The sequence below is a fragment of the Pseudophryne corroboree genome, chromosome 12 (assembly GCF_028390025.1).
Source record: "Pseudophryne corroboree isolate aPseCor3 chromosome 12, aPseCor3.hap2, whole genome shotgun sequence".
NCBI lineage: Eukaryota > Metazoa > Chordata > Amphibia > Anura > Myobatrachidae > Pseudophryne > Pseudophryne corroboree.
In genome coordinates this window covers 8,588,381-8,601,105 of record NC_086455.1, presented here as the reverse complement: position 1 = coordinate 8,601,105, position 12,725 = coordinate 8,588,381, and the positions used below count along the sequence as shown (strand labels likewise).

Below are 12,725 nucleotides of genomic sequence, written 5' to 3'. Positions count from 1 at the left end.
TGGGAGGTTAGGATGTGGTGGAGTGGAAGAGGGTTAGGCTGCTGGGTAGGTTACGGTTAGGCTATGGGAGGAGGTTAGAGTTAGGCTGTGCGCGGGAGGGGAGGTCAGGGTTAGGTTGCAGGGGAGGGTAGGCTATGGGGGAAGAGTTAGACTGTGGGGGGGAGAGGTTTGGGGTCAGGCTGCGGAGGGAGATTAGGGTCAGACTGTGAGGGTGGTTAGGGTTAGGCTGTGGAGGGAGGATAGAGCTAAGCTGTGGGGGAGAGGAGACCCCCTTTCCATTTGAAAAAACTGACTTCGATTCAAGATGGCCAATTTCAAGATGGCGCCTATGTTCGGTACATACCCTAAAAGATAGCACACCTCATCCATCCCTTACTGGAGTAGTCAGTTTTCCCATTTCCTGCACAGTTTTTGAAACAAAAGGGTGTACTGCGTCTTTTGCATCACCCTGTAGAATGGTCCCTGTATTGTATTTCATTCACCAGAATGGTCCATCTATTATATTACTCACCAGGATGGTCCCTCTATTGTATAACAGTCACTAGAATGGTCCCTGTATTGTATAGCAGTCACTAGAATGGTCCCTGTATTGTATAGTAGTTACTAGAATGGTCTCTGTATTGTATATCAGTCATTACAATGGTCCCTGTATTGTATAGCAGTCACTAGAATGGTCCCTGTATTGTATAGCAGTCACTAGAATGGTATCTGTATTGTATAGACGTTACTAGAATGGTCTCTGCTTTGTCAGATATAGTGTTTTTGCACAGCATGTGCTGGTAGAAGAGCTGGGGCCACTTGCTTGTGTCTACTCCCCAGGCTGAATGTTTCCATCCAGCCCCTGGCTAGGAGTGTGAGAACAGCTAAGGTCATAAACATCACAATTATAGAACCTAAGAAAAAAATTCTCAGTCTGTAAAATTGAATATAAATATATATAAAAGAGACCCACAGACTTTAGATGATAGTTTCAACACATTATTTATTACATATTTTTTATATTGCGGGAGAAAACCCACGCAAGAACGGGGAGTACATGCAAAATCCACACAGTTAGGGCCATGGTGGTAAATGAGCCCATGTTAGATTCTGCAGCATCCCCATCGCCACCTCTTCATCATCCACATATATTCCTACAGATGTTAGTTGCTGAGATATGGGCAGCATCTTTTCAATGTACTTGTTCATGTCTCTGCATGCAGCACGTCCGTGCAGTATTGCGGCACTCTAACACAGTGGAGTGCGCAGGGTTAGGCGCGCAGTAGCACCTTTGTGATGTCATCCTGCCGGGCACCACAATACTAGAGCAGGATTTAGCACTGGAGTACACTGCCCGCTAACAGTACTGGTGGTATAATCACTATTGGCGCAGTCTGCTGCTGAGGGAGATCTGTGAGAAATAGAAAGGAAAGCAGAGCGTGACATTAATGAGGAACACATCTGTGATAATAAAGAGAAGCGGATCTGGGACTTATGACCGGGAGGGACGGGGATAAGAGAGGGGGAATACATACTGTATGATTGGAATGACCGGCACTAGCAGGAGATAAATATGTGTCTGCTAGCATTTGTGGCCCCAGCACCGGGCAGGAGAAGAGAAGCAGATGGACGTATTTCTCTTACTGTGTAACTAAGTAGGTAGCGCCTGCCGGCAATAAGGTTCTCCAGCGATAGCCTTCCCCATGCACAGTCTATTTACCAAGACTCATGGCGCTACATACTGTATATGTACAGACAAAAGAGCCCCCAGAAGAGCGGATGGCCCTCCCACATCCCGATCCACCCTGGATACACTATGAATGTAGCGCTTGTTACCTGTAATTGCTCACGGGTATTCTGGCCCAGCATGAACCTTTTCCCTCGGACATATCCAGTCCTGATCTAGTTTGCAGGTAAATTTCATACATAACAGCTGTTATAGGAGGAGAGGAAACAAAGAGAACACGTTACTATTTCAGCAAGTCAATGGAAATCTAATGGGAATATGTCATAATGATCTATATATATATATATATATATATATACATATATACACAGGTGTGTAATAGTTCAGTGCTGGGGTTGTGTAGGGATAGATATTGGCTCTGTGCACATTGATGGTTGACATCGAAGATAATAACATTATGGTCCATCAATGGAAGTAAAATATACAATGCTGTATCATCGATGGATTAACCATCGATGGTTCGGGCAAGCACACACTGTATGAGCCAGAGTTGGGGGCGGGCTGGGCTGCTGATTGACAGCTGAGTCCGTCAAGTGTCAAATCAGCTAGATAGACCAACGGAGGCCACCAATGGTGAGAGAACGGGCCAGGCCATCCCAAGGCCGGAGGTGGTCTTCTGACTGACAGCCGAGATCAGCCTGTCAGAAGGACTGCAGCTGCCGGAAGAGTCGCTACATCCGGCTAACACTGCACATGTAAATAACTGGCAAACAAAATCCCAGTAATTATATATATATACATTTATAAAGATATCATACCTGACACTCCGGGGTGTAGGTAAGAATGGTCAGCATGAGGGTAGTTACCCAGATCCATTCTCCAATTGCAGAGATAGTGTTGGCCTGTAATGAAAAAGAACATATAAGAAATGACACACACGTGTTCCACTATACATAATTGGTAGACGCTGATTACATACATGTAGATTGTAATAGGATTATACCTACCGGCAGTACACACACGATTCCTGGATGGCACAGTTTTACAGAAGCTATGTAAGAGGCGGTCACTGAGAGGCGGATGTATTAAGGAAAACATCATTGTACTGTACAAATACTTCATCAGGAAGAACAAAGATGTCTCTCCCCCCCCCCCCCCATAATGTCTAGCTGCAGGTACCAAGCAACACGCCAGATAGGGTTATGTATCCTATTCCCCAAGCCCGGTACTTCTCCCCTAACATTCTCCAGGGGGGCATTTACCATGTGGTGCTTTTACACAACGTCTTCATCCGCTGGATTTTTAGGGGCAAACACACCCGCTTTTTGTATTTAATATTGGCCCTCATTCCGAGTTGTTCGCTCGGTATTTTTCATCGCATCGCAGTGAGAATTCTCTTAGTGCGCATGCGTAATGTTCGCACTGCGCATGCGCCAAGTAACTTTACTATGAAGAAAGTAATTTTACTCACGGCTTTTTCATCGCTCCGGCGATCGCATTGTGATTGACAGGAAATGGGTGTTACTGGGCGGATGTATGGCGTTTTATGGGCGTGTGGCTGAAAACGCTACCGTTTCCGGAAAAAACGCAGGCGTGTCTGGAGAAACGGTGGGAGTGCTTGGCCGAACGCTGGGTGTGTTTCTGACGTCAGCCGGGACCGAAAAGCACTGAACTGATCGCACAGGCAGAGTAAGTCTGGAGTTACTCAGAAACTGCTAACTCGTTTTTGATCGCAAAAATGCGCATACATCGGTCGCACATTTAAGAAGTTTAGATTCACTCCCAGTAGGCGGCGGCTTAGCGTGTGTAACTCTGCTGAAATCGCCTTGCGAGCGAACAACTCGGAATGAGGGACATTATTTCCACTGAAGACAGACAGATGTGAAAGGTCCACAAAATGTTCCCCTTACATCTGTTCTGTGGATTCCCATTTCCTACTGTGGCCTTATTCAGAAATGGGCGCAGATCGCTGCATACGCATCTCCTCACATGCCGAGGGCCGCTCAGCACAGGGTAAGGCCACGCAGCATGTGTGATGCCGCCTCCGAATGCATCCGCAATTAGACTGCAGACGCATCGGAACTAAGGTTGATCCCTGGCAGCGTGCAGGTGGTCGGCAGCCATTTTTTAAGGGGAGAGGCTGCATATGTAACGTCACGCAGCCACCCCAAAAATGGTCCCGAGGCCTGCCCCTGCAACAACGACGCCCAACAGCCTCCGCTGTCAGTCACTTTGCAGTCATATCCATCGGAAATGCGAGCACAATGTGTGTTCACTTCCTGCACACATGCGATGTGGCCTCTGCATTAGCATCCGGGTCTGACTGGTCCCCTGTGTGTGCATACCTCCCAACTGTCACCATTTTCGCGGGACAGGCCCGTTTTTTGGGGACTGTCCCGCTGTCCCACCCGCGGGCTGCAGTGTCCCGCAGTGGAGGGGGGGAAGGGGGCAGTTGGGAGGCTCCTGTCATTGCTGCCCTGCTTAGCCTGCGCACAGCGTCTATTCAGCGCAGACAGTGGGAGAGGGGGCATGCCAGCAGCTCACAGAGCGCTGGGCATGCCCCCTCAGTGACGAAAACGGGGCGTGGCTCGCGATCACGGGTCCTCCGTAAAGCCACGCCCACTTTTCATAGTGCACGCCCCCTTTTCGGGAGCACGCGCGGCTTAGCCGCGCATGTGTCCCTCTTCATAGGATTACAAAGTTGGGAGGTATGTGTGTGGCATCTAATGGACCTTTGGTCATGTGTGTGAGTGGAAATACTGATACTGAATAGAGATGACCTGGAATGAATGAGCCTCTAATACACACAGGGCAGAAGATAACAGAGGGGCGCTCACTCATTCTATGAGGGGCCGCAGAAGCTGTAGACCAGAGATGCCACCTTATCACTGCTGTGCAATCTGGAACTAAGGGGCCCATTTAACATTCAATATTTGTGGTGTATTCCCAGAGAACAGCCGTTTCCGGGGGATACCCAAAATGTTAGGTATCACCTCAATGTATGAAGGAGGGACTGCAGCGGGCATCTCCAACGTCAGCTGCAGCCTCACCCAGGGCCGGTTATAGCCCTTTTTGCGACCCGGGCGGGAAAGAGGGGTGTGGCTTCATACAGGGGGTGTGGTCAGTTACGCCCCCTGTACAGTAGAGAAGCGCCGCACCGCACAGCAAAGGTCCTCTCCACGAAGGGAAACTAGACGTGTAGCGTCTAGTTCCCTTCACAGTGGGACACAGCGGGCAGCGGCAGCGGGATACAGCGGGAGGCACAGCAGTAGCAGATCTTGCCATGGTGCGGCGCCCTCCGGAAGGCGGCGCCCCGGGCAAAAGTCCTGCTTGCCCGTGGCAAGATCCGCTACTGGCCCCACCATTTCCGCCAGCAGCTGAAGGCCCCATAGGTTTGTATGAGGGATGCGGTTTGGCCCCCGCCGCTAACTCCATCTGAAGATGGCATTGTACTGCTGTAGGCTATGTAGCCCATACTTGCCTACCTGACCCTCTCCATGAGGAGAAAATGCTCTGTTCCTGGACTCTCCTGGTAATGTAGGATTGCCATCACCTGTGCTGAGCTAGGTAATTGATAAGAAAGGTGTTTCACCACAGGTGATGGCAATCATACATTACCAGGAAAGTCCAGGAACAGAGCATTTTCTCCTCATGGAGAGGGTCAGGTAGGCAAGTATGATGTAGTCCTCACCAGCAATGGCCGCCGCACATGCGCTGTCAGTGGATTGCGCACGCGCAGGAGTCCCACTACCGCTCCAAGCACATCGCTGGGCGGGCCCTGTGAGTATATTTATGGGGGTGAGGGAGACATTCTCCATAGAGTAGTAGGGAGGAAGGGCCGGAGGGGGCGGGAACATCTGATCACACACGTCTGTCACATGGTCTATCACATGGAAAGGATACATGTCAGAGAAGTTATTATCGCCATCGCGCATATCACGCTTCTGAGGCGCCTGAGGTGTTTGCTGCACTGGGACACTGTGTACAGGAAGAAGGCCTGGCAGATGCTGTACATGGTGCCTGGAACAATTGCCAGCAATGTCCCTATGAGGTGCAGAGTTGGATATGGCTTCACCTGAAATAAAAGCAGACACGGCGTATGTGAGCTTATCATTCAGTATTGTCATTGTATACAATTATCCGGTAAATGTTACGCAGGTCGTCCAGGCTGCATCATAACATACAGGGCCTGTTACTGAGTCGCATGGAGAAGTGCACGCAGCGCCACCTACTGGCGGTCACCCATCTGTGACTATATACAAATGCAGCTACAAGCTCCTCCCAGTCACCGCCCCCAGGAACGCCCATCAGTATTCTGTTACTATTATCCTGATAAATCAGTGATATCGCCGCTGCTACCTCTGGGTTATCGCTGTGTAATGCCGTCCTCACAGTCCGCTATGGGGACAGCACGGCTGAGCAATGTATGAAGTACCGGACAGCATAACATCAGCTCAGGACGGTGCCACGCTTATACACACAGCTGATAAGGGGACTATGTTACGGCTTCCTATCCATTAGCCTGGGCACCATATAATCAGCGATGGATGGGAGGAGGAAGGGGGGGGGAGGAGGGGGGGGGGGGGGGGGGGGAGGGGGGGGGGTTAAGATGCCTTTGTTGAGTTTACAAACCTGAAAAATGCCAAGAATCATCATTCCTGCACAGGTTGTCCATCCAGTCAGGAGAAGGATAATCTGCGCAATAGGGCGCCCGTTTTCACTGCTAAGTACAGTCATGCGCTTGTACATTACGTACATGGTCAGTACCCCTGAAACAGCGACAATAAATCATATCAGCCCATCAGTTTTACACATACTTGCCTACTTTTGAAAAAGCATTTCAGGGAGATTGTGAAAGTAACACCTATCAGCGCAGACATGTACGGCTACATCTGAGAGGCGTGTAATAAATATGACTTACATCCAAATGTAAATGAGCCCCAAAGTTAGTAAGATCTACTTGTTGAAGAAAAGACTCTTATATTTTGCAGGATTTGTTTGTGTATTGTGTTTTACAAGAGGTTCCATATACTGTAAGTGGTCACAAGAAACCTTTAAAATACATGTAGCCATAGTGATAATTGTGTCTTATAACCTATATAGGGAAATGGCACTGATGATACCATTTAAATGTATGTATCTATGATTTATTTTTTTTCAGGGAGATTGAGGGATCATTCAGGGAGTGAGGGAGATTGCTACTATTTCAGGGAGTCTCCTGCAGAATGAGGGAGGGTAGGCAACTATGGTTTTACATTAGTTCCTAAATAACAATACCATAACAATGGCGCACACAGGGGGGGAGTCTGAGTACCTAGGATGGGTATGTGTTTGTATTTATGTATGTATGTATGTATGTATGTATGTATGTATGTATGCATGCGTGTGTGTGCTCTATGTATATATGTATGTACTAATGTGTGTGTACTGTGTACATATATATATTTATATTTATCCTGTATATGTATATATAAATAGTGAGGGAGAGAGATGTTAGAGAGCATGAAACATCTGCTCCAGTTGCTATAGGCAACTTCTCTACTCTGTTCACTGCTCGATACATCAATCACCAAGGGGAGATGTATTATGTCTTGGAGAGAGATGACAATTAGGAGCTGATTGGTTGCTGCTTTATCTTTCTACATTTTATCACTATATATATATATATATATATATATATATATATATATATATATATATATATATATAAAAGACACTTACCAAGGACAGCAGAGATGCAAAACACGACTGTGAAAACCACGGACTCGGGATAGTATGCTCCGGTACTACTGTGAAGAGAATAAACATAGAAGTGTATATTATTCCTGCACAGTGACTGTGTGATTTATATTTCCGCATTACCCAGGCCTTGCCATGCGCTCTGTCTGTGTATTACAGCCTGATATATTACTATATTATTAGTACATAGCTTACCAGATATAGGGTACAAGTTCCTGTAAATGTCCTCCAATTAGGGTCATGCATAGGGTGGTGATGACACCTACACACATCCACGTTACCCAGAGGCAGGGTAAGAACGCTAAACTAGGGATTTCCATCATATGATCAGAGTAATCCACTATACGTCTCGTTCTCTCGCTCCTTTACTACCTATCAAAAGGAAAACTGTATTTCCAGCACTTACTAAGGCTCACAGCAGTGATGTCATAAAGCTCAGTGATGTCATAGTTGTGTCACATACAGGAATTTGCATATTTAGGGGGACATTTACTAAGCAGTGATAAGAGCGGAGAAGTGAGCCAGTGAGAAGTTGCCCCATCAACCAATCAGCAGCTCTGTATCATTTTAGAGTATGCAAATTATAGATGTTACTTCAGTGCTGATTGGTTGCCATGGGCAACTTCTCCACTGGCTCACTTCTCCGCTCTTATCACTGCTTAGTAAATGTCCCCCTTAAAGCTTTACAATGATTTTTATACTAGGTTTTTTTGTTACAAAATGTTTGTCAAGCAAATACAATTGTACTTTATAACCTACATTTACCTGGCACAAAGCTGTATTGATGACTGGGCAGATTGGGGGGATTTATTAAAGTTTGGAGAGATAAAGTACTAACCAATCAGCTGCTAACGGTCATTTTACAGGCTCTGGTGCCTATGTACTAAGCAAGCCTTGGAGAGAGATAAAGTTGATGAAGATAAATATCAGCCAATCATTTCCTGTCATTTTTCAAACACAGCCTGTAACATGAGAGTTGAGAACTGATTGGCTGGTACTTTATCTCTCCTCACATATATGACCGATACACGTCACAGGTTTGCTAGGCGCTGGTTACACAGAGCACTATTTTTCTGGAACAACTTTGCGCACCCTGATAAATATTACATTGCTGGCAGATAGGGCTTTCTATAGGTATTCAGGTGACGCAAATGATATATTTTTAGTTTAAATGCTTTATATAGGCCAGGAGAGACTCTGATGTCATTACTACAAGTGTAGAAAGTTACCCCAAAGCAGGGGTACCACCTGTATGTACTTTATATCAGGTATGACACAGAAATAAGGCCCTATTTTATTTTACTTACATGTCTGCGTCCTCCAGGCCCTGACACTAATGCTGTTCTGGTCTCCTGCGCAATGTCTTCCTTCAAAGTTGCTTTTTCTCTAAAAGACTCTTCTCCGTCTCCTAATTCCAGATTCTGAAACACAACATTTTATGTGAATTACTGTTCTCAAAAGTGGTTATAAAAGCAAACCAATGGTCAAGGTTTTAGGTATATTAAAGGCTCACCACACATCGTTCAATAAAATGTACTGATACCCCTTTTCCACCACTGTAGCACGGGTCGCAGCCGGGAGCCTGACACGGCTGCGACCCGTGCTACAGCCCCCTTTCACACAGCGCTCACAACCTGGCATATTAACATGTTGACATTTCATAACTGCCTACATGATGACTGTCAACATTTCACACCCAATCCACTTGTATTCCAAGAAATGACTTTGGGGTGTAGAGATCACAGCTTTGGGATGTAGGGATCACAACTTTGGGATATAGGGATTTTAGGATGTAGGGATCACAGCTTTGGTAGGTAGGGACTTTGGGATGTAGGGATCACAGCTTTGGGATGAAAAGATCACAGCTTTGGGATGTAGGGATCACAGCTTTGGGATGAATAGATCACAGCTTTGGGATGTAGGGATCACAGCTTTGGGATGTAGGGATCACAGCTTTGGGATGTGGGGACTTTGGGATATAGGGATCACAGCTTTGGGATGTAGGGATCACAGCTTTGGGACATAGGGACCACAGCTTTTGGGATGTAGGGACTTTGGGATCACAGCTTTGGGATGTAGGGATAACAGCTTTGGGATGTAGGGATCACAATTTTGGGATATAGGGATTTTAGGATGTAGGGATCACAGCTTTGGTAGGTAGGGACTTTGGGATGTAGGGATCACAGCTTTGGGATGAATAGATCACAGCTTTGGGATGTAGGGATCACAGCTTTGGGATGTAGGGATCACAGCTTTGGGATGTAGGGACTTTGGGATGTGGGGACTTTGGGATGTAGGGATCACAGCTTTGAGATGTGGGGACTTTTGGATATAGGGATCACAGCTTTGGGATGTAGGGATCACAGCTTTGGGATATAGGGATCACAGCTTTGGGATGTACGGACTTTGGGATCACAGCTTTGGGATGTAGGGATCACAGCTTTGGGATGTGGGGACTTTGGGATGTAGAGATCACAGCTTTGGGATATAGGGATCACAGCTTTGGGATGTAGGGATCACAGCTTTGGGATGTAGGGATCACAGCTTTGGGATATAGGGATCACAGCTTTGGGATGTAGGGATCACAGCTTTGGGATGTAGGGACTTTGGGATCACAGCTTTGGGATGTGGGGACTTTGGGATCACAGCTTTGGGATATAGGGATCACAGCTTTGGGATGTAGGGATCACAGCTTTGGGATGTGGGGACTTTGGGATGTAGGGATCACAGCTTTGGGATGTAAGTACTTTGGGATCACAGCTTTGGGATGTAGGGATCACGCTTTGTGATGTAGGGACTTTGGGATCACAGCTTTGGGATGTAGGGATCACACTTTGGATGTAGGGACTTTGGAATCATAGTTTTGGGAAGAAGGGACTTTGGGATCATAGTTTTGGGATGTAGGGACTTTGGGATGTAGGGGTCATAGCTTTGGGATGTAGGGACTTTGGGATCACAGCTTTGGGATGTAGGGACTTTGGGATGTAATGATCACAGCTTTGGGATGTAGGGATCACAGCTGTGGGATGTAAGGACTTTGGGATCACAGCTTTGGGATGTAGGGATCACAGCTTTGGATGTAGGGACTTTGGGATCACAGCTTTTGGATGTAGGGACTTTAGGATGTAGGGATCACAGCTTTGGATGTAGCGACTTTGGGATCACAACTTTGGGATGTACTAGGGGTCACAGCTTTGGATGTAGGGACTTTGGGATCACAGCTTTGGGATGTCGGGACTTTGGGATCATAGTTTTGGGATGTAGGGACTTTGGGATCATAGTTTTGGGATGTAGGGACTTTGGGATGTAGGGATCACAGTTTTTGATGTAGAGACTTTGGGATCACAGCTTTGGGATGTAGGGACTTTGGGGTCATAGGTTTGCGATGTAGGGACTTTGGGATCACAGCTTTGGGATGTAGGGATCACAGCTTTGGATGTAGGGACTTTGGGATCACAGCTTTGGGATGTAGGGATCATAGCTTTGGGATGTAGGGACTTTGGGATGTAGGGATCACTGCTTTGGATGTAGGGACTTTGGGATGTAGGGATCACAGCTTTGGATGTAGGGACTTTGGGATCACAGCTTTGGGATGTAGGGATCACAGCTTTGGGATGTAGGGACTTTGGGATGTAGGGATCACTGCTTTGGATGTAGGGACTTTGGGATGTAGGGATCACAGCTTTGGATGTAGGGACTTTGGGATCACAGCTTTGGGATGTAGGGATCACAGCTCTGGATGTAGGGACTTTGGGATCACAGCTTCAGGATGTAGGGATCATAGTTTTGGGATGTAGGGACTTTGGGATGTAATGATCCCAGTTTCTGATGTAGGGACTATGGCCCTCATTCCGAGTTGTTCGCTCGTTCTTTTTCATCGCATCTCAGCGATTTTCCGCAAACTGCGCATGCGCAATGTTCGCACTGCGACTGCGCCAAGTAAATTTGCTAAGAAGTTTGGTATTTTACTCACGGCATTACGAGGTTTTTTCTTCGTTCTGGTGATCGTTGTGTGATTGACAGGGGGTTCACTACGGCTGGCCGGCGGTCGGGCTCCCGGCGACCAGCATACCGGCGCCGGGAGCCCGACCGCCGGCTTACCGACAGTGTGGCGAGCGCAAATGAGCCCCTTGCGGGCTCGCTGCGCTCGCCACGCTACGGGCACGGTGGCGCGCTACGCGCGCCACACTATTTTATTCTCCCTCTATGGGGGTCGTGGACCCCCACGAGGGAAAATAAGTGTCGGTATGCCGGCTGTCGGGCTCCCGGCGCCGGTATACTGAGCGCCGGGAGCCCGACCGCCGGCATACAGAAGACCACCCATTGACAGGAAGTGGGTGTTTCTGGGCGGAAACTGGCCGTTTTATGGGAGTGTGTGGAAAAAACGCTGCCGTTTTTGGGAAAAACACGGGAGTGGCTGGAGAAACGGGGGAGTGTCTGGGCGAACGCTGGGTGTGTTTGTGACGTCAAACCAGGAACGAAACTGACTGAACTGATCGCAGATGCAGAGTAAGTGTCGAGCTACTCAGAAACTGCTCAGAAATTTCTATTCGCAATTTTGAGAATCTTTCGTTCGCAATTTTGCTAAGCTAAGATTCACTCCCAGTAGGCGGCGGCTTAGCGTGTGCAATGCTGCTAAAAGCAGCTTGCGAGCGAACAACTCGGAATGAGGGCCTATAGGGGCACGTGTTATTTCTCAGGGAAGTTGCAGCCTACTATCTGCCGTGTGTCAGGAAACAGGTCATTATTCCCTTGAGTCCTGTGGTTCCATGTCAGACACACTCACAGTCCTCTAATGTAATTTGCTTGTTTGCTTTCTAACAAAACCTGTAAGTGGTGTATTTAGAAGCAAGGAGGCTCTGTATTGGGAGATAAGGGGGCATTGTGTTCCGGCCTGGGAGGGGTGGTACTCTGACAATGATTGTCTGGGTCCTTAATGGCAGATAAACATCAATCTAATCTCAGCTATTGTCTCTGGTAGTGTAATTCCTCAGCACTAGATTGTGTATATGGCGACGTGTGTCGCAGTTACACATTCACCTGCTGTTAGGGGACTCGTCATTCGCTGCGGCGTTAGTAATGGGCATAGGTGTGCGCAGCACATTTTATTAGGGGGTGCACTGTTGGACGGGCGTGTCTAGCACCATATATTGACGGTCAACGCAATATAAAATATCCACCCTTGTACCAATCCTAATAAAGCAGATACATTGTCAGATGTTGTGGTGTGCACCAAACAAACATCCCTGATGGCACTCACTGCAATTACACTGCTCCTCCTCAGCCTGGTCTGGCCCCCTCTCTCTTTCCCCTGCAAGCT

At 47.5% G+C, this 12,725-nt stretch overlaps 1 protein-coding gene across 1 annotated transcript; it reads right to left on the bottom strand.

Annotated features, from left to right (window-relative positions):
* Positions 1-981: 981 nt before the first annotated feature.
* Positions 982-8,732, bottom strand: LOC134980193 (transmembrane protein 150A-like). Its single transcript, XM_063946889.1, has 8 exons — positions 8,713-8,732; positions 7,388-7,455; positions 6,299-6,435; positions 5,570-5,741; positions 2,674-2,735; positions 2,485-2,568; positions 1,816-1,912; positions 982-1,390 (listed from the first exon to the last, which is right to left on the bottom strand). Exons 3-7 carry the CDS (start codon positions 6,422-6,424, stop codon positions 1,826-1,828), a joined length of 531 nt encoding a protein of 176 aa, XP_063802959.1. The 5' UTR covers positions 6,425-6,435; positions 7,388-7,455; positions 8,713-8,732; the 3' UTR covers positions 982-1,390; positions 1,816-1,825.
* Positions 8,733-12,725: the final 3,993 nt, after the last annotated feature.

Bases quoted from the DNA above. Each gene is read 5' to 3' on its own strand.
- LOC134980193 (XM_063946889.1), bottom strand. From the start codon at position 6,424: ATGTACGTAATGTACAAGCGCATGACTGTACTTAGCAGTGAAAACGGG. The intron at 2,736-5,569 runs GTATCCTTTCCA...TCCGCCTCTCAG, and splicing joins GATAATAACTTCTCTGACAT to TGACCGCCTCTTACATAGCT. The intron at 1,913-2,484 runs GTATGATATCTT...CTCCTATAACAG, and splicing joins CCTACACCCCGGAGTGTCAG to CTGTTATGTATGAAATTTAC.